At 40.7% G+C, this 19797-nt stretch overlaps 2 protein-coding genes across 3 annotated transcripts; one reads left to right on the forward strand and one right to left on the reverse strand.

Annotated features, from left to right (window-relative positions):
- Positions 1 to 3471: 3471 nt before the first annotated feature.
- Positions 3472 to 9478, forward strand: slc35d2 (solute carrier family 35 member D2). Of its 2 annotated transcripts, XM_036980113.1 has the most exons (12): positions 3472 to 3762; positions 3951 to 3984; positions 4221 to 4307; positions 4486 to 4553; positions 4757 to 4828; positions 4930 to 4998; positions 5185 to 5287; positions 5940 to 6032; positions 6141 to 6208; positions 7483 to 7561; positions 7805 to 7887; positions 8002 to 9478. In XM_036980113.1, the coding sequence occupies exons 1-12, from the start codon at positions 3626 to 3628 to the stop codon at positions 8147 to 8149; spliced, it is 1041 nt and encodes a 346-aa protein (XP_036836008.1). In that variant the 5' UTR covers positions 3472 to 3625; the 3' UTR covers positions 8150 to 9478. The 2 variants fall into 2 exon arrangements, with proteins under 2 accessions (XP_036836008.1, XP_021462171.2); XM_021606496.2 differs by lacking the exon at positions 3472 to 3762 and having other exon boundaries at positions 3951 to 4042.
- On the reverse strand, positions 8955 to 14027 carry LOC110525962 (zinc finger protein 367). The gene is made up of 5 exons (XM_021606495.2): positions 13674 to 14027; positions 12631 to 12781; positions 12012 to 12131; positions 11737 to 11875; positions 8955 to 11626 (listed from the first exon to the last, which is right to left on the reverse strand). Exons 1-5 carry the CDS (start codon positions 13989 to 13991, stop codon positions 11374 to 11376), a joined length of 981 nt encoding a protein of 326 aa, XP_021462170.1. The 5' UTR covers positions 13992 to 14027; the 3' UTR covers positions 8955 to 11373.
- Between the last annotated feature and the right edge of the window lie 5770 nt (positions 14028 to 19797).

The following is a 19797-nucleotide window of genomic DNA, read 5'->3' on the forward strand; positions in this document are numbered from 1 at the left end:
TTTTACATAACATGTGACAACATGTAAATGCAACATTTGATAACATGAAACTACACATGTGAAAACATTTGGGATTCAACATTTAAACGTGATACCAGGAAACTACACTTGTGAAAACATTTGGGATGCAACATTTAAACGTGATACCAGGAAACTACACGTGACAACATTTGGGATGCAACATTTAAACGTGATACCAGGAAACTACACTTGTGAAAACATTTGGGATGCAACATTTAAACGTGATACCAGGAAACTACACGTGACAACATTTGAACGTTTTTTTACATGTGAAAGTGAAAATTCGATTTCCATGTGAAAGTTTTTCACATGTGAAAATGCTATTTCACATGAGAGACTACGATTTTCACGTGCAAATGTTTTATACGTGAAAATGCAAATCTGATTTTCACATATATGTGAAAATGCTCATTTTATTTCACATGCAATTTCACAAGTGAAAGTTGAAAACATGTTATTCTCCTTACATGTGACAAAGTGCACATTCATTACCTATAATACATCTCTGCACTTAGCAAAAGACTGCCATCAATTTGAGGGGTTCTGTATAGTTGTCTAATGTTGGTGGAGCATATTGTTCTGTTTTAATGCTATTCCTGAATCACTATGATAAATATAATAGTTTTTCTTGAGCGTGTTCTACAAAGCTGAGATTTACTTTGAAGGCCAAAGTGTAGGAATACAGATGAAGTCAGTGATTGACACAGACATGGTGGCAAAGCAGGAATATTGGAATTCTGTGAACCAGGAGGATGTGAGTTCAAATCCCAGGTGATGACACCTTGAATGATAATTTATGTATAAACATTCAAATATGTAACTTGAAAACACTGTGTTTTTTTCGTTATGTTCCGGAGACATCCTAACAACTCATTTTTGTTTGCAGGGCATCATGTGAAAATGTTAATTCACATGTGGAAGGTTATCTGAAATATCATCACATATAAAGTGTTCCAAAAACACATTTTCACATGATTTCACATCAGAAATTTCACATCTGAAATAAAATTGTACATGGGCAAAACCTGTGATTTGTCACGTGTGAAATCATGCAGTCTTTCCGTAAGGGTTGCGTTGCGATCAGTCAGTCACGCTCATTCTGAAGAGGTGTGCAGGCTTTTGCTATAGCCCTGCACTAACCCACCTGATTCAGCTAATTTAGGTTTTTGATAATTTGTTGAGTAGCTGATGTGTTAGTGCTGGGCTGAGACAAACACCCAACAATCTCTCTCTCCAAGACCTGGGTTGGTGACCACTGCCTTACAACCTAGCAACAGCACTTAAACCAAGACCACACACAATCCGTCTGCTAACACACCAGCTCTGGTGTACAACAGAGGCACGTACAGACACCAGTAGAGCCATGTATACATAGAAAACATCAATGACCACACATATGAATAAACGCAACTTACGTGTGTATCTGGGCACTCAGAGGAGTGACATTTGGTTGTGGTGTGTTTCTGTGGGTCACTATGACCTGTGAAAATGCTGAGGTGGTCCAGGAAGAAGGTGACCTTCATAGCAAAGCCAGCTGCTTGTGAGTAAAATGGCGTCCCTTACTTAACAGAACTCATTCACAACTTTGCCAAAGCACATAGATTTATTGCTAGGGGTGGAGGAGAAAGACCGGATAAACAAGATAAGTAACCTCTGCTTCAGAGTGATTACTCTACACGTGTGAAGGAGGAGAACACAGGTCTACTAATTAGGAAGATACTTTACCTCCAGGACCAAAATGACCAAATTTAGCAGTGCATGAGCAACAAAACAATATATTCAATGACAAAAAAAATGCCTCCTCTCCTTCATCTGCAATGATCAACAAAACATGTGAAAGCAATACGGTAGATGGATACCCAGGTGTCCATGTCTTTCACATCAATCTAGACGGAGAGGAGAGGAAGTCACTATTTAGACCCACCTTGGTATTCCATTCTTCCTTCCAGGGATAGAGATGTGGAGGCTGTGCTTAATTAAGTCTGTGAGGCTGGAGAAGCAGGAAGTAGAGAGAAAGGGAGGAGAAACCACGGCTGGCTCTAGCCTTTTGGAGGCCCTAAGAGAATGAGTCGGGTGGCGAATGTCCTGCAATTCTACCCATTTTGCCATGACTTATGCCATATTAATGATATCTCAGTGAGCGTGATGAGCAAAATCAATGCGGGTCCCCCTGGCTGATGCACATCCAAATTTCAAACTTACACCTTACGTATTCTACTATTCTAACTCTTAGCCTGGGACCAGACCAGACCAGATATCTGATCCCAGGCTACAAAAAGAGAGGTGCAAAGTTACAGGCTGCAAGAGTAGCGATATAAAACAAAATGACACAATGGCGCCCCCTAAAGGAATTAACAACCACTTGCCTTCCTTTTGAAGATGAATAATGACAGTGAGAATTTTACAGCTGGAATAGGTAATAAATCATGAACTACTGTGTCATGGTGCACCTTACGTATTCTACTATTCTAACTCTCCACAGTAAGTTGAGACACCGAATGAGTTCCAATTTTTTTCATAAAATGTAAAAAGTTTATGTTGCTTATACCTGGAGTCGGCCCTGGGAGAGACACTGAGCAGAGGAATACATAGCCTTTTAGCATATTGCTCAGCTCAACTCACTTATCTATCGCCTGCCTACAAACCTGTGTAGACTCAAATGGACTCACTGAATTTCCATTTCACTTCCGGGTGAATATTGAGATTCATTGCAGCACAGTCCAATCCTTCTTTATCCCATTCTAGATCGTCAAGAGAAAATACAAGTGTGGACTCAGACAGACAGATCGAAAGAGATATATTAGGGAGGGGACAAACACTTTTGACTCCCAAGCTCTCTGCCAGCCTGCAGCCTACAGGTTGATCTAACCTGGGACCAGATCAGATATCCCATTTGGGACCAGACTAGACCAGATATCTGATCCCAGGCTACAAAAAGAGAGGTGCAAAGTTACAGGCTGCAAGAGTAGCAATATAAAACAAAATGACACAATGGCGCCCCCTAAAGGAATTAACAACCACTTGCCTTCCTTCTGAAGATGAATAATGACAGTGAGAATTGTACAGCTGGAATAGGTCATAAATCGTAAACTACTGTGTCATTGTGCAATAAAATAATCATAGCAGCACAGTATCCAAATAATCCCCTTTCCCTTTCCCTTGATTTATTATATTTACATCAATCCTTATCTGTGTGACTGTGTGTGTGTTATGCTTAGTCGTACTTCAGGCAGTCATTGAAATTCCATGTAATTTTACTTACAAGAGATTAGGTCTATATTATAGGGTAAACAAAAGACAATTTTGACAATCCATGAAAATGAATAGTGAATAATCAAGCAGTATGATTCAGCAAAATGGCATAACGTCTATATTTGGCACTATACGGATATCTCCTCCCTCCCATGCAAAAAAGGAAAAGTAAAGATATTGTTTATAATCTTCCAGAATTATGTAATTCCCTTCGCAAATTTCAGCCTGTTTGAACGGTCCCGGCCCACTCTAATTAACGTCCTCCCCTTTTACCAAATGATCGCGACAAAGCCTAAGTGAAAGCAACCGAGATCATTATATATTTTTTGCGATAACAACTATTCTTGAACTAATGTCTGCCATGTCTACCTCAGCTAATTTTCCAGAACCCGAACATTCCGGACTGTTAAAGTTTTTATCTGCTGCGTTCTACGCTGTCAGTTCTTTTTTGATCATTGTTGTGAACAAAACGATTCTCACAAACTACAGGTAAGGTCGTTTCGTCACTGCAATTATTGTGTACAGAGAGAGGTTCAACAAAAACATGCTAAATTAACATGACAATTTGAGGCTCAAACAGGCAGCCAGTTAGCATGGGTTACATTCTGTATTGTATTGTTTATAGGCTACATCTTGACATCTTGATTATCCAATAACATTACTTTCCTTGCTTTTAGATTTCCCTCCTACATGTTTCTAGGAATTGGCCAGGTAGGCTATACTGTATCTCAATTCACGATTCTTGAGGTAGAAGTTGCACCACAGAGATGTAGGATCAGGTTACCTTCCCGTATCATAACCAAAATCAAACTGTTGATGAAATAAGAACTGACCATTATCAGTAGCGTAACATCAACTACATCATTGAGTGTGGAATTGCCATCTATTCATAAACATTGATCCCCCTTCTTTTTTTTTTTTCTTTCTTTCTTTTTTTTTTTTTACAGATGACTACTACAATCCTCATTCTCTATTTTGCTAAAATGAACCAAACAGTTCACTTCCAAGACTTTGACAGAAGTGTTCTCATCAAAGTAAGTGATTTCCCTTTATTTTCATCTTCTGTCTGTCACATATGCATACAACAAAGGTGAACCACAATGAGCCACAAAAGGAGCCAATGTTAAAAAAAAACAACATAATTTTGCCATTTGCCAACATGTCAATATAATAATCTTGATTTAATTCATTTAATACATTATGGACATACAGATCTTCCCCCTACCTTTGCTGTATGTTGGAAACCACATAACAGGACTGGCTAGTACAAAGAAGTTAAGGTACAATGGAGTCTAAATGCATGAGTGAAACTTAATGCATTAGTTTCAGATATCATCTCAATTACAGTCTGTACAATGTAAACAACACTCCCTACTCATAGGGGACTTAGGCCTGGGCGCCAAGCACTTTGTGACAAATGCATTTATAAAAAAGCAGATCAAATATGAATGATTGATTGATTGATCCATTGATCCTTTTACAGCTTACCCATGTTCACGGTATTAAGGAAGTTCACCATATTGATGACAATGATCATGGAAGCAAGGCTATTGAGGTTTGTGGCCATTTTTCCACGTCTACTGCACTGTAATAACTGCAAATCTTTTACAGTTCGGCCTTAAAGTATTAACATGTTCATTTACATTTCCTCTCCAGAAAAACATTCCCTAATCGTCTTATCTACAGTGTTCTGGCCATCATTTTTGGAGCTTTGGTGGCTGCCAGGTAGGTCCAACAGATTGCCAACCCTGATATGCTACTAATACACTTTCACACGGTTAACATGTTCCTGTCCGGTGAGCTACCCTCCCTCAGATATTACCTCTGAAAACACCTATAGTACTTCAAATGAATCACTGATTATCTTCATTACCACTATGATTCAAATGCACCACTGATTTTCTCCAATAGCTCTGACTTGGCCTTTGATGCAGAGGGCTACACGTTCATTCTGCTTAATGATGTCTTCACTGCTGCCAGTGGTGTGTACACCAAGAAGAAGCTTGGAACTGAGGTAGGACCTCAAGTCCTCCACTTGTTTTCCCTATTAACATGTAGACCAGGGCGATTAAGAAGGGATAAAGAATTGATTTAAGCACGTAAACATACCTCTTTTTTTTTTTTACCCCGTCGTCAAATAAAACAATTCCCAGAATGGGTCTGGGTACTGTGACAATACCAAGCACCTGGACTACATTCTCCTTACAGGTAGATACTTCCCGTTTTCAGATTAAGAGATTCTTAAACAGGCACAGGAGAATACATACATAATTCCACGACAGGTTGAATGAATTTAGCCCTTAGCTTTGCAACAATCGATACATTTACATCCTGCATGTTTACATTCCAGCCAAGTGAGGAAAGGTGAAGTGAGGTGTTGCTGAAAGAGTCACCTTTGTTCTATCGCTCACAATGTATAGGGTCTGAATTTGCAAGATAACGACTCACCTAAACGTGGCCAGGCTACGTGACGTTGATTCATTTGTTTGGATGCCCACCCTTAAAGTAAACACTGCAAAATGCGTAACCTGCCTCCACTGTGGATCCCTGGATCTTTACGCTCCAGCAACACTATCCTCTTATGGTTGAACATTTGAGGAGTTGAATTGCGAAGTGTTTTGTGTAATTCGGATTCACATGAAATAAAGTTTTCTATTTCTTTAAAGGGTCTTGGAAAATATGGGATCTTATTTTACAATGCATTCATCATCGTCATCCCAACTCTTCTGGCAAGTGCATTTACTGGGGATTTAGACAAGGTAAATGGATTTCTTGTTTTCTCAGGATAAGCATCGCTTTTAGATCAGTTCATTCCTGTCTGTCTGTCTGTCTGACCCGCTGTCTGTGTGTTTGTTTTCCGTTGACAGGCCATCACATATGAACACTGGTTGAATGCCCCCTTTGTTTCCTGCTTCCTTATTTCCTGCCTCATGGGGTAAGTCAGTGTACAAATGACTCAAAACGAAACTGGCAGCGTATCCCTTTTTATATGGCTGTTAAAGGGGGATTATTCAACTTCTGTAATTTGATATGTTGTGGTTCAACATTGTAAGAGCAAGATGTGTCTCAAGGAAGTGTAGTCTCCATGAGGATATCCTTCCTCAACAACTGGAGGCGGAGCAGAACACTGAGACACGTCCCACTTTAGCCATGATGTTGTCCCATTGGGCTCAATCGTTGCCAACACAACCTCCCCTAACAAATCTTAGAACATATTAAAAAAGTCATACAAAAGGCCCCTACTACCATTCATTGTAGAGCAATATTTCATAAACATATTGGAAGGGCAAGTAGCAGCCAAAAAAGAGGTGTCTCAGTTACATAAAAGGTTTCAAATGACCACTTCTGAACACACGTGGGATGTTAAAGGGAAATGTGAACTAAAAAATGAATTTGTGAAAGCAGTCACAAATGCAATAGTAGCCCAGCGTGGAGGGATTTTGACTGGTAAGTGAAGATGAGATGCTTTAAAACACCTTTGTTGACATCGAACATTTGATCAAAAAGCTTCGGCACGATGTTGGAGTCGCTGTGTGGAAAAATACGAGACCACACACACATCTTCTGGTACTGTCCAACGTTACAAGGGTTCTGGAAGAGCATTAAAAACAATAAGTTAAGACACTCCTAGACATTGAGTTGCCACTGGAACCAACGTTCATTTTATTAGGGGTATAATACCTTGTAACCTGGAAGATAAAAAAAAACAACTGTACATATTAATATTAAGGGCACTGTTAGTGATTGCACAGAAAATTATTATGTTTAATTGGCTTAAACCACAGCCGCCAACTGTAAGTCAACGGGGGAAAAAAGGACAATTATGGAAAATATGACAGCCAGGTTACAACTAAAGATCGGTACTTTTCTGTCGAAATGGACTCCCAACAGATTGTACCTTGCCCAATAATAGACAAAAAGGGGGACATGTGTTTGTAGAATAATTCCCTTCATTTAATGATACTGAAATAAACTCCTGTAATTATTAGCATTATTACTTATTTTGGTCCTTTTACGGATGTTTCCGTTTTCTTCCAGAAAGTATGATCGTTCACATGGTGTTCTATAATGTATATTTGAACTTGAAAAATAAATCTATGTTAAAAAAAAACAAAAGGGGGGGTCTTATTATATTATAATAAATAATAATCCTAAAAATCATATGAAATGTAAGTATACCATGATAAAAATGTTGCGCCTCTGTTTAAGGTTTGTGCTGATGTATTCCATAGTGCTGTGTAGCCACTACAACTCTGCACTGACCACCACGGTGGTGGGAGCAATTAAGGTAAGAAGAACACATGTGGACCAGTAACATGTGGGTCAATATGTTTGTTCCTAACTTTTCGGGGCTGTGTTGACACAGCTGGGTCAGGTTCAGTGAGCACAAAATGGAGGGGGGGGGGATGTTTTTAAATGCACTGTTTTTAAATGCACAATCCTCTTCTGATCATGTCCTTCTCACAAGTCCACATATCCATGAATATAATGCCAAGGAAACTAGTGTATCAAGATCAATTGTTTTCCGCAGAACGTTGCTGTGGCCTACATCGGCATGTTTTTAGGTGGAGACTACCTGTTTTCATGGACCAACTTCCTGGGGTTAAATATTTGGTAAGAGCGGATGAGTTTCCAAGCCGTGACACATTAGCTCAAGAACACTGTTGCTATTCCATTCTGTTTAAGTTATTGCCAAAGTCCAACTCTATAGTTCTCTCTTCTCGTCAGTATATCAGGGGGACTTGTGTATTCCTACCTGACGTTCCACAGCAGCAGCAAACCATCCCAAAGCGATGAAAGCGGAATAAAGGGAAACCAGGACCAGCTGATCATTCCCATGATGGAAGATTCCATAGACAGACTCCCTGTGAAATAAGTGAATAAACCTGTGATGAACCAGGTGAGACATGATGCCGTAGTCTTTTTCTGTACTGTAAGCAGTAAACACTGCCTTTGGTATCGGCTCCATAGTGGAGCAAAAGTTATAACATTTTGTAGACTTAAATGATCATTATGTTAAATTATAATCATATTTTTGACCAATGTTCATTATTTTGTGTTGCAAGTTGAAACCTGCAATTCAATTGTCTTGTCAAGGGTTTAGCTAATCTATAGGTGTTATTACACATGTAAATAGCAATACTATATGTATTATTACACATGTAAATAGCAATACTATATGTATTATTGCACATGCAAATAGCAATACTATATGTATTATTACACATGCAAATAACAATACTATATGTATTATTACACATGCAAATAACAATACTATATGTATTATTACACATGTAAATAGCAATACTATATGTATTATTGCACATGCAAATAGCAATACTATATGTATTATTACACATGCAAATAGCAATACTATATGTATTATTACACATGTAAATAGCAATAGTATATGTATTATTGCACATGCAAATAGCAATACTATATGTATTATTACACATATAAATAGCAATACTATATGTATTATTACACATGTAAATAGCAATGACCACTAGTAGTTACTAACCACCTCTTGAAACCAATGTGTGTGACTGAAAGACATACTGTAGTGTAGTGTATAGAGCTGTATGTTCAATGAGAACTAAACTATAGTTTAGTGATGCAGCTCTTAACAATCAATGAACCTAACTATAAACGTGAAGAAATGAAACTAGCTCCTAGACCATGATCAATGATGGTGTTTATTGAAGACCAACTAGTACCAACAGTGGACTGCCTATAAAGAGAATCTCGGCTTTAAACACCAACAATGTCATCTCCACAGAGCAAGTCAGAACATTTCCTATCAAGGCCTAAAACACACCAATTCTGACTATGGTCTGTTTAACACAGTGGGAGAGAAAGTGAATTTCACAATCATCTACACATGAACTTCAAGCTCTTGTACTGTAGATTGTGTGCAGTCATTTTTCTCCTTCTCTTTCTCTAACAAACAAGTTAGGGAATATATTAACTGACGAAACATTTTGAAACCAAATAATAAACAATGAGTTAGAAAAACAAGATATATACATTATACTTGGGTATAATAACACATAATTTGGTGCTTTGACTGTTGTCCAGATTAGCCTGTACTCCATCAAAAGATGTATAGGACACGTTATCTCACTGGACAGTGTGGTCCACTCAACGTCTACTTTTAATTACATTTGTTTGAATTGTAAAGTAAAGTGAATTCAATGTGAAACCTTTTTTTTTTGTTTTTACCATGTCATTGGTTAAAAGTTGGGTGAAAAAAATACAAACCAAAATTCCTTAATGTTGATGACTTCTTGTAAATCCAAACAGTTTTCCAAATTGATTTAACGTCATAACATTGCATAAAAAAATAAAAAATTGAAATGTTGTGGAAACAACATTGATTCAACCAGTTTGTGTCCCAGTGGGATACAACATATTGAATCACATATGGCCAATAAAGGAACTGGGTATTGCGAGAAGCACAAACCTAATCAAACAACCAAAACATATATTTAAAAACAATTGACCGTTGATCATAAAACTTTTACACAATGTTAAAAGATGTAGTGTTGCTAACAAATAATAAAACGCCAAAGCCAAGCAATCATTACATCCTCTAGACATTTCTCTAGACCGGTCTGATAAGTGGAAACGTTACATTGAAAACGTAATCCATAAAGGCAAAACTTAATAGCAGATAGATACTAGTTCTGCTGCAAAGGGGTGTGACATTCTAATTGCTATTACTTGACATGGATATACTAAATGACCGAGGAGGGACATGATCAATACTGCTCAGTGGATTTATTCAGTATGTCCGTACTCGGAGAAAGCTTGTGATAGCAAATCGTTGTCATCAATAAGGTCAAATAAACATGATGAAATAAATACCTATGGAAGCGTTGATTGCAAAGAAGGCTTGTACGTACACCACCAATGAACGCTGCCACGTCCGTATCTCCAACCAGCTAGCATCTTTTAATATAAAAGATGGCAGCACTCCTGACTTTACATATCCTGGCTCTGCATGTCTTCCTCTTCCTTCTGTCCGGCGATGTGATTTGGTTAGAGCAGGGACGGTCAACGCCTGCACAGCCATAGCTCTAACACACCCGGGTCGACTGATTGTGGTCTAAACTGCCATGATAAGATTACCATTTGGATCAGGTTTGTTAAGGGCTGAGATGGAGCTAAATCTGCTCACTCTGCGGCTCTCCAGGACCCAAGTTGTCCCTCCCCTGGGTTAGAGCTACAGGTCTGGGAGGGATTCGTTTGACAGGTGAAGGTGTCAGAGCTTGGATTCTTGTGAAAGCTTGTGCCTAGCTACTACTCTAGAGTGGACTTGCAATGACCACCTCTTCTAACAGTGGGTTGCATCCCAATAGTCTCTACAGTGACTTTCTCCCCTCATCTACTCTCCTTCATCTGCACTGATCTGAAAGAACTAGACAGGTAGAAGCAAAATCCCCTGATAGGCTTGCACAGCATTTCTTTTTCACCTACTGTATCCTGTCACAGTTCAGATCAGAGTATTTAGATACACCTAAGTCATCCTACGTCTGAACGCACCCTGTACCACTCCTTCCATCTGAGCTATAATCCACATATACATCCATTATATGAATAGACACACAATCACAAGCACACAGTATGCTTCACACAATCACAAGCACACAATATGCTTCACACAATCACAAGCACACAATATGCTTAAGTTCCGAAGTAAAAGACAGCAAATAACTCGTTACCGCCAAAGTGCAAACAAAACAAAAAAAACATTCAAAGTTCCTCTCTCCTCCTTTCTTTAGAAGGCAGAGGAGAGTAAAACATTCATCAAATAATGACATCTACAATCATAGCAGCCCAATAAGGTAACATTGGAAGCTGGATAAGGTGCTTAAGCTTGTGCCTGCCCCACACTGCAGGTGGAGGAGTTCCCTCCACATACTAATCTAAGGTCAGCTTAGCCCCCCCACCCCACTAATGGTTAAGTATTTGGGGAGGGTGAGCTTATCCTAGATGTTTTTCCCTACAGGCAAACTTCTATCCCAAGCATATTGCGTAGGGAGGCAGAAGGGGATTGACTGGGAAAGGTTTCAGGACTGGGATGTGGGCGGGGATTTAGGCAGACAGGTTATTAGCCAGCTCAATGAGCGCCAGGGCACCATGAAGACGCTCCCGTTGCTCTTGGAGACGCCGTCTGGCAGCCCCACCCCCGTTGCCCTTCTCTTCCTCCATTGGATCCTCCTCTTCTTCCTCGCCTGATTGGAGAAACTCCCGGGGGTCCTGCTGCTCCTGGTCCTCCACCCCACCCTTGCCCTGGATTTTCCCTTTGGTGGGCACAGGGGCACGCTGCTCACGGGTCTGCCAGTACCTGCCACAGCACAGAGACAAGGGGGGATATGGTGAGTATTGGGGTGTGCAGAATAGGGTGAGTTTGTACTATACGTCTGATCTGCCTTTCCTCCCTACAGAGCCACCCACTTTGCCAGCCACTCTGCCACAGCCTTATTGTCCACAGACTGGGCCTTGCCTGGTCCCTCTTTGGGGTCCTCTCTCTTCAATCGGGCATACGGGTGCTTTGGGCAGTGCCGGTTAGCGTGGGTAAAGCGACTGCCACAGGCTGCGGAGATAACAGTAACATCCGAGTTAGTGTCAATGCTTTTCCATTTGGTAGATTCTGCATCCCATCTATATGAAAGGTCTCAAGGTACCACCTATGTAAAGGGGCAAAAGTGACGATCTAGTTGTGTGCTCACCTTTCTCAGAGCAGACAAAGGGCTTCTCTCCAGTGTGCAGGCGCTGGTGGGTCTTTAGCTGGCCACTCTGGACAAAAGCCTTGCCACAATCAGGGTAGTCACACGGGTATGGCCTCTCCCCTGAGAGACAACACAGACGGGGAGTTGAACTTAAACCACATGCTATTTGTCACATGCTTCGTAAACAAAAGGTGTAGACTAACAGTGAAATGCTAACTTATGGGCCCTTCCCTACAATGCAGAGAGAAACGTTCAGAAATAATATAAAAATATTAACACAAAGAATAAACACAATGAGTAACTTGGCTATATACACGAGGTTCCAGTACATAGTCGATGTGCAGGGTCAATGCAGAGAGTCCGGGTAGCTATTTGGTTAACTATTTAACTAACTATTTAGCAGTCTTGTGGCTTGGGGATAGAAGCTGTTCAGGGTCCTGTTTGTTCCAGACTTGGTGCATCTGTACCGCTTGCCGGGTGGTAGCCAAAGGAACAGTCGATGACTTGGGTGGCTGGAGTCTTGGTGTTGCCCCAAATGCAGGTTGCAACACAGGGAACAGCATAGTGTCCTGGTAGGCTGGGTGTCCGTGTGTCAGGGCCATCTGTGCTCTGCTCTCACCTGTATGTGTTCTCTTATGGGCCTGTAGGGACTTCTCTCTGGGGAACACACGGTTGCAGATGTTGCAGCGGATGCGACTGGAGGAGCTCTCCCCCTCGTTGATCAACTCACGGACAGTGTCAGCACGCGGGCGGCCACGCCGAATACCGTCCTGGAAACAAAGTTAACTACAGTTTAAATGAACAAATGCATCTTTCTTTACTTTCTGAATAGTTCATGGTGGCTTACAACATCATACTTTCTGTTTGGAATGCAGCATTATTCCAGTAACAATGTTTGTTTTACTAAAACAGTAACTAGTTGTTATGTCGTCTTATACCGATGCTTTATGAATGGCTTCATTCAAAGCAAAAGTTCCCTCAATGTCTAATTCCAACTTCAAATCATTGCTGCCACACATTATATAAATCAACTTGATGATCACTGTCAAATAGGGATATTTGTTTGTCTGGTACAAATGAATGGTGCCAGGGCCACAAGCAGTTAAACATTGTAGCAAGGTGCATGCATTCATTCATTGCATGCACATCCGGTAACAATTTTTTTTGCCGCGCGAGGTGACATAACGTGTGACAGATGTTACTGTAGGAAGTGACTGGGTTTTAAAATTCATCATGTCACACCGTGAGCGCGGGCGTTTTTTAAAAACCCACTTTTCCTAGTTGCCGTTTCATTAAAAAAAAAACCGATTACATTTCTCTTTTTGCGTCATTCAATGATTCAGTGTAGCCTAAAGTTAATTTGTATCTGGCCTTTCCGATGAATGTAACATGATCATCTTATATTGTCAAATTGAAACAATGTAACCTATCATTCATTGCAAAAAGATTAACTACAACAAACAACTGAAAGTTACATGCAAATGCTCATGCATTTATTACGGTGTACTAACAGACACACAATTAATGCAACGTCTAAGTAGGCTATATGTATAGGCTACTTTCTAGTCAGTAAAACTATCCTAGCCTACTAGATATGATTTCAACTTCAACACAACGTTATTAGGGTAAACAACATGAACAACAACTTCCAACTTATCCTACCTTAAACTGGTCAGAGGAGGCAGCCAGGTCAGCCTCGCTGGCGGTGTTGGTCCCGGTAGGTGAGGCAGCCCCGTTCACCGAGCCTGGGCTCAGACTCACATTATGGGCGTTCTCCCCCCACCCCCACGGGCACCCCATGAAGTCGCTGAATCCAGGGCTGGTCGGCATCAGGGACCCGCTCTTCCTGCGCTTGATCGGGGTGGTCTTGATCACAGACACCAGGACCCTCTTTGGGGAGTCGCTGCAAAAAATGACTTGAGGGTGCTTGTTCTCGGCCATCGCTGAGATGAAGACCGATTTGTTCAAAACTGATAACATCTCAAATTGTATCACAATGGTGTTCAGGAATCACTTTGTCATCCAAAGATAGGCTAAACACGTTTTTATCAAGTAGCTTAACGTTAGCAAAATAGCCTTCTAACAGAAGTTGGGTTAGGCAGCTTATACGACTGAAAGTGTCCAACCAAATTCAGCTACTCAATCAGGAGTGAAAATATTCTTCATTTCCAGCGACGTAGAAAACCGCGCCACAATTCCCTATTAAAAATTGCACAAATATTCATTAATTTACAAAAATAGAAAGTCCGATGTTCACAAGGTCAATGTGGATACAGCTCCTACTTCTGTAAGTCTTTCCCGCGTTGCAAATCGCGCCTGGGCGGTTCATTTGACAAATCAGTTGAAGGTAAATTAAATCCTCCTACCACATGTATGGGAAATAACCTATTACAAGGGTCAAAGCATGAGGTAAATCCGAACGAGAGCAACACAGTAACCAATGGTCATCATCGGAACTTTCAAAGTTCGCTCATTGGTTGCTACTTTTTATCCAATGAATGTTTGAACCGTTCTAGAGCGCGCCTTTACAGATTGACAGCAGATTGAACCAATGTGCATAACGCATAAAACCGCTCCAGACACTGAGATGCTTAAACCAATAGCAATGAAGGGCGGTTAATTTTACAGTGGACTGGGATTGGACCGCTTCGGATCAGAAGCCTCTCCCTCGCATAAAGTAGCCAATGTTTATATTATTACATTGTTTGGAACGATTTAAAGGGAACGAGTGAGTCAAAGGCGCCAAAGTTACGTAGGTAGGCATAATCAAGCCACCAGAGAGGAAATGAAACTGAAAAAAGGTTTCAGTCAGTCATTTAACCTATGCCTAGTAGAATAGTCCTACACTATACAATTATTACTATATTATTACATTAGGACTATTAAATTAAATGAACCTGTTGTTTATCAGAGGACTGTTTGTCCAATGTAAGACTGGCATTGTAACGTTTTTAAAACGATAATGAAAACAGATTCATTACTTTACTCTGGGTGCATATGCACATGGCTCTTATGGGATATGTGCGGACATGTAGGCCTACATGTGTAAAGGAAATAAAGTTCAACAGACAGTGTGTGTTGTTGCCTCCTTTTCCCCTTCTGGTTGGTGTGCCTCCTCACATCAGATCCCATGCATAATATGTTTTTTTTTGTGTGATGAAATATGAGCAAAATGTAAGCATAAATTGTGAACGTAGGTTGTATGGCAAATGTTTTAATATCAACTCTTTCTGAAACAGGTAAGATTGTGTCAGGGCTTTCTAAACAGGTGAGATTGTGTCAGGGCTTTCTAAACAGGTGAGATTGTGTCAGGGCTTTCTAAACTGGTGAGATTGTGTCAGGGCTTTCTAACAGGTGAGATTGTGTCAGGGCTTTCTAAACAGGTGAGATTGTGTCAGGGCTTTCTAACAGGTGAGATTGTGTCAGGGCTTTCTAAACTGGTGAGATTGTGTCAGGGCTTTCTAACAGGTGAGATTGTGTCAGGGCTTTCTAAACAGGTGAGATTGTGTCCGGGCTCTTCACTCGCCTGGTGGGAGCCTCCCTCACCACGTGGTCACAGTTTTTTAGTGGCACCCCCTTGACAGCTGAGAGAAAAAGGTACGTTTTAAAGTACACTGCTCAAAAAAATAAAGGGAACACTAAAATAACACATCCTAGATCTGAATGAATGAAATATTCTTATTAAATATTTTTTTCTTTACATAGTTGAATGTGCTGACAACAAAATCACAAAAATTATCAATGGAAATCAAATTTATCAACCCATGGAGGTCTGGATTTGGAGTCACACTCAAAATGAAAGTGGAAAACCACACTACAGGCTGATCCAACTTTGATGTAATGTTCTTAATGACAAGTCAAAATGAGGCTCAGTAGTGTGTGGCCTCCACGTGCCTGTATGACCTCCCTACAACACCTGGGCATGCTCCTGATGAGGTGGTGGATGGTCTCCTGAGGGATCTCCTCCCAGACCTGGACTAAAGCATCCGCCAACTCCTGGACAGTCTGTGGTGCAGACATGATGTCCCAGATGTGCTCAATTGGATTCAGGTCTGGGGAACGGGCGGGCCAGTCCATAGCATCAATGCCTTCCTCTTGCAGAAACTGCAGAACCACTCATTTATTGGGGGTGTCTTGCTAATTGCCTATAATTTCTACCTGTTGTCTATTCCATTTGCACAACAGCATGTGAAATTTATTGTCAATCAGTGTTGCTTCCTAAGTGGACAGTTTGATTTCACAGAAGTGTGATTGACTTGGAGTTACATTGTGTTGTTTAAGCGTTCCCTTTATTTTTTTGAGCCGTGTACATTTTCAGCATAGAGAACATTTTGCAGTTTTAAAGGAAGTTTGCTGCAGCACCCCAAAATGTTTTTTTCTCCTCCACAAAAGTAGACCATTGCACCAATAGTTCCTCTATGTAAATATAACATCTGTTCCATGTGCTGTTCTAATTTCCTCTTGAACATGACACTACAGTAGTTCTTCTGCAGTGCAAGTGTGGCCTCCATATAGCCTATGTAGGCTAGGCTAAGCATACTACGCCCCCCCCATCCACCTTTCAACTTACTCTTGGAAGTTGTAATAGTGGAATGCACAAAGTGCAATTTTAAAATTGGTGATGGATGATTTAGCCTGGTTACTGTCTCCTCTGTAGTGATGGACATGACTCCTGATGCAGGAGGAATCCCACCTGAGGTGGAGTCACCACACACCATAAACACACACATTTGTTTCACTATCCTTGTGGGTACCGTAACATTTCATCCCAATCAAAATCATATTTTCCCTAAACCTAATCTTAACCCCAAACCCTAAAACTAAATGTAACCCTTACTCCTAACCCTAAATCTAACTCATAACCCTAATTGTAAGCCTTACCTTAACCCTAATTGTAAGCCTAACCCTAAACCTAACCCATAAGCCTTAAATATACTTTTTCCTTGTGCGGACCGGTAAAATGTCTCCACTTTTCCAAAATGTCAATTTTTTACCATCCTTGTGAGGGCTTTTGGTCCACAGGGATAGCAAAACCAAAACACACACACACACACATATTGTATCCTCATGGGGACCTACAATTAATTTATATTTAAAATCCTATTTTCCCTAACCCTTAAACTTACCATAACCATAACCCGTAACCCTAACCCCTTCTAACCCTAATGGTAACACTAACCCTAAACCTAACCCAAGCTTAAAATAGACTTTGAAATGTCCCCATGAGGGAGAGTTTTCCTTGTTTGACTATACTTGTGGGGACAATTGGGGATTTTAGGTCCCGACGAGGATAGGATAACCAACACACACACACGATAAATGGGGTGGGTGGACCAGTGAATACAACAAATGCACTCAACAATTTCTGGGGGTAATAACATTGATTGATACTGGGAAGATGCATAGTGCAACAGATGTATAGTTATATTTTTAGTACTGGTAATGTGTGTATTATACATCCCTCCCATTCATCACAGACCATCAGAGCCAGAGGGAGAAGTGTCTCTGGACGAGTGGAAGGCCCTGCAGAAGCTGAGCTTAACCTCCGTAAACTGGACAGCAAGGTGCCCTCCAAGGCATAAAGTCCAAACACATTGAGGTGATTCAGATTAGTGCTGCAGAGATTGACCTTTGGCAGGACCATAAATGGATACACAATTAGGCATTTATTTGTGTTTAAGTTTGATGTGCTTCTATTGTTGCTCATATTTGGCATTTCTTCCACTAGAACACAAAGGCGGAGTCTGTTGAAGAAGAGGACAGCCACTTCTCCAGTCTGTGCAGGTCTGCCAGTGATATCACTTCCTGTCTGGAGTTCAACTTTGGCAGCCTGCAGCGCCCCAGTCGAAGGGGGAGAAAGGGGGGAAAACTAGTCACCCTGAGAGAGCAGAGAAGACTCAGAGGGTAGGTATCCTATCCTTTAGAAAATATGCTGGAAACCAACAACATACAGTGCCTTGAGAAAGTATTCGGCCCCCTTGAACTTTGCGACCTTTTGCCACATTTCAGGCTTCAAACATAAAGATATAAAACTGTATTTTTTTGTGAAGAATCAACAACAAGTGGGACACAATCATGAAGTGGAACGACATTTATTGGATATTTCAAACTTTTTTAACAAATCAAAAACTGAAAAATTGGGCGTGCAAAATTTTTCAGCCCCCTTAAGTTAATACTTTGTAGCGCCACCTTTTGCTGCGATTACAGCTGTAAGTCGCTTGGGGTATGTCTCTATCAGTTTTGCACATCGAGAGACTGAAATTTTTTCCCATTCCTCCTTGCAAAACAGCTCGAGCTCAGTGAGGTTGGATGGAGAGCATTTGTGAACAGCAGTTTTCAGTTCTTTCCACAGATTCTCGATTGGATTCAGGTCTGGACTTTGACTTGGCCATTCTAACACCTGGATATGTTTATTTTTGAACCATTCCATTGTAGATTTTGCTTTATGTTTTGGATCATTGTCTTGTTGGAAGACAAATCTCTGTCCCAGTCTCAGGTCTTTTGCAGACTCCATTAGGTTTTCTTCCAGAATGGTCCTGTATTTGGCTCCATCCATCTTCCCATCATTTTTAACCATCTTCCCTGTCCCTGCTGAAGAAAAGCAGGCCCAAACCATGATGCTGCCACCACCATGTTTGACAGTGGGGATGGTGTGTTCAGCTGTGTTGCTTTTACGCCAAACATAACGTTTTGCATTGTTGCCAAAAAGTTCAATTTTGGTTTCATCTGACCAGAGCACCTTCTTCCACATGTTTGGTGAGTCTCCCAGGTGGCTTGTGGCAGACTTTAAACAACACTTTTTATGGATATCTTTAAAAAATGTATTTCTTCTTGCCACTCTTCCATAAAGGCCAGATTTGTGCAATATACGACTGATTGTTGTTCTATGGACAGAGTCTCCCACCTCAGCTGTAGATCTCTGCAGTTCATCCAGAGTGATCATGGGCCTCTTGGCTGCATCTCTGATCAGTCTTCTCCTTGTATGAGCTGAAAGTTTAGAGGGACGGCCAGGTCTTGGTAGATTTGCAGTGGTCTGATACTCCTTCCATTTCAATATTATCGCTTGCACAGTGCTCCTTAGGATGTTTAAAGCTTGGGAAATCTTTTTGTATCCAAATCCGGCTTTAAACTTCTTCACAACAGTATCTCGGACCTGCCTGGTGTGTTCCTTGTTCTTCATGATGCTCTCTGCGCTTTTAACGGACCTCTGAGACTATCACAGTGCAAGTGCATTTATACGGAGACTTGATTACACACAGGTGGATTGTATTTATCATCAGTAGTCATTTAGGTCAACATTGGATCATTCAGAGATCCTCACTGAACTTCTGGAGAGAGTTTGCTGCACTGAAAGTAAAGGGGCTGAATAATTTTGCACGCCCAATTTTTCCGTTTTTGATTTGTTAAAAAAGTTTGAAATATCCAATAAATGTCGTTCCACTTCATGATTGTGTCCCACTTGTTGTTGATTCTTCACAAAAAAATACAGTTTTATATCTTTATGTTTGAAGCCTGAAATGTGGCAAAAGGTCGCAAAGTTCAAGGGGGCAGAATACTTTCGCAAGGCACTGTATGGGCAGAGGCTTTTTTATATTAGTTTTCTACAGAGCAGAGCAGTTCTATTAAGTGAACACCAAAGGCAATGTGTCTTGGTAAAAAATTGACAAAATTATTTTTAGACAACCATAACACATTTGGTGGGGACCATTTTGTGAGGTGAAGAAACTTCTTTCTAGGAGCATGTGGGGAGATTACTTATTTTTACCAAAACTACAAAGGAATTCCT

Source organism: Oncorhynchus mykiss, chromosome 6, assembly GCF_013265735.2.
Source record: "Oncorhynchus mykiss isolate Arlee chromosome 6, USDA_OmykA_1.1, whole genome shotgun sequence".
Classification (NCBI taxonomy): domain Eukaryota; kingdom Metazoa; phylum Chordata; class Actinopteri; order Salmoniformes; family Salmonidae; genus Oncorhynchus; species Oncorhynchus mykiss.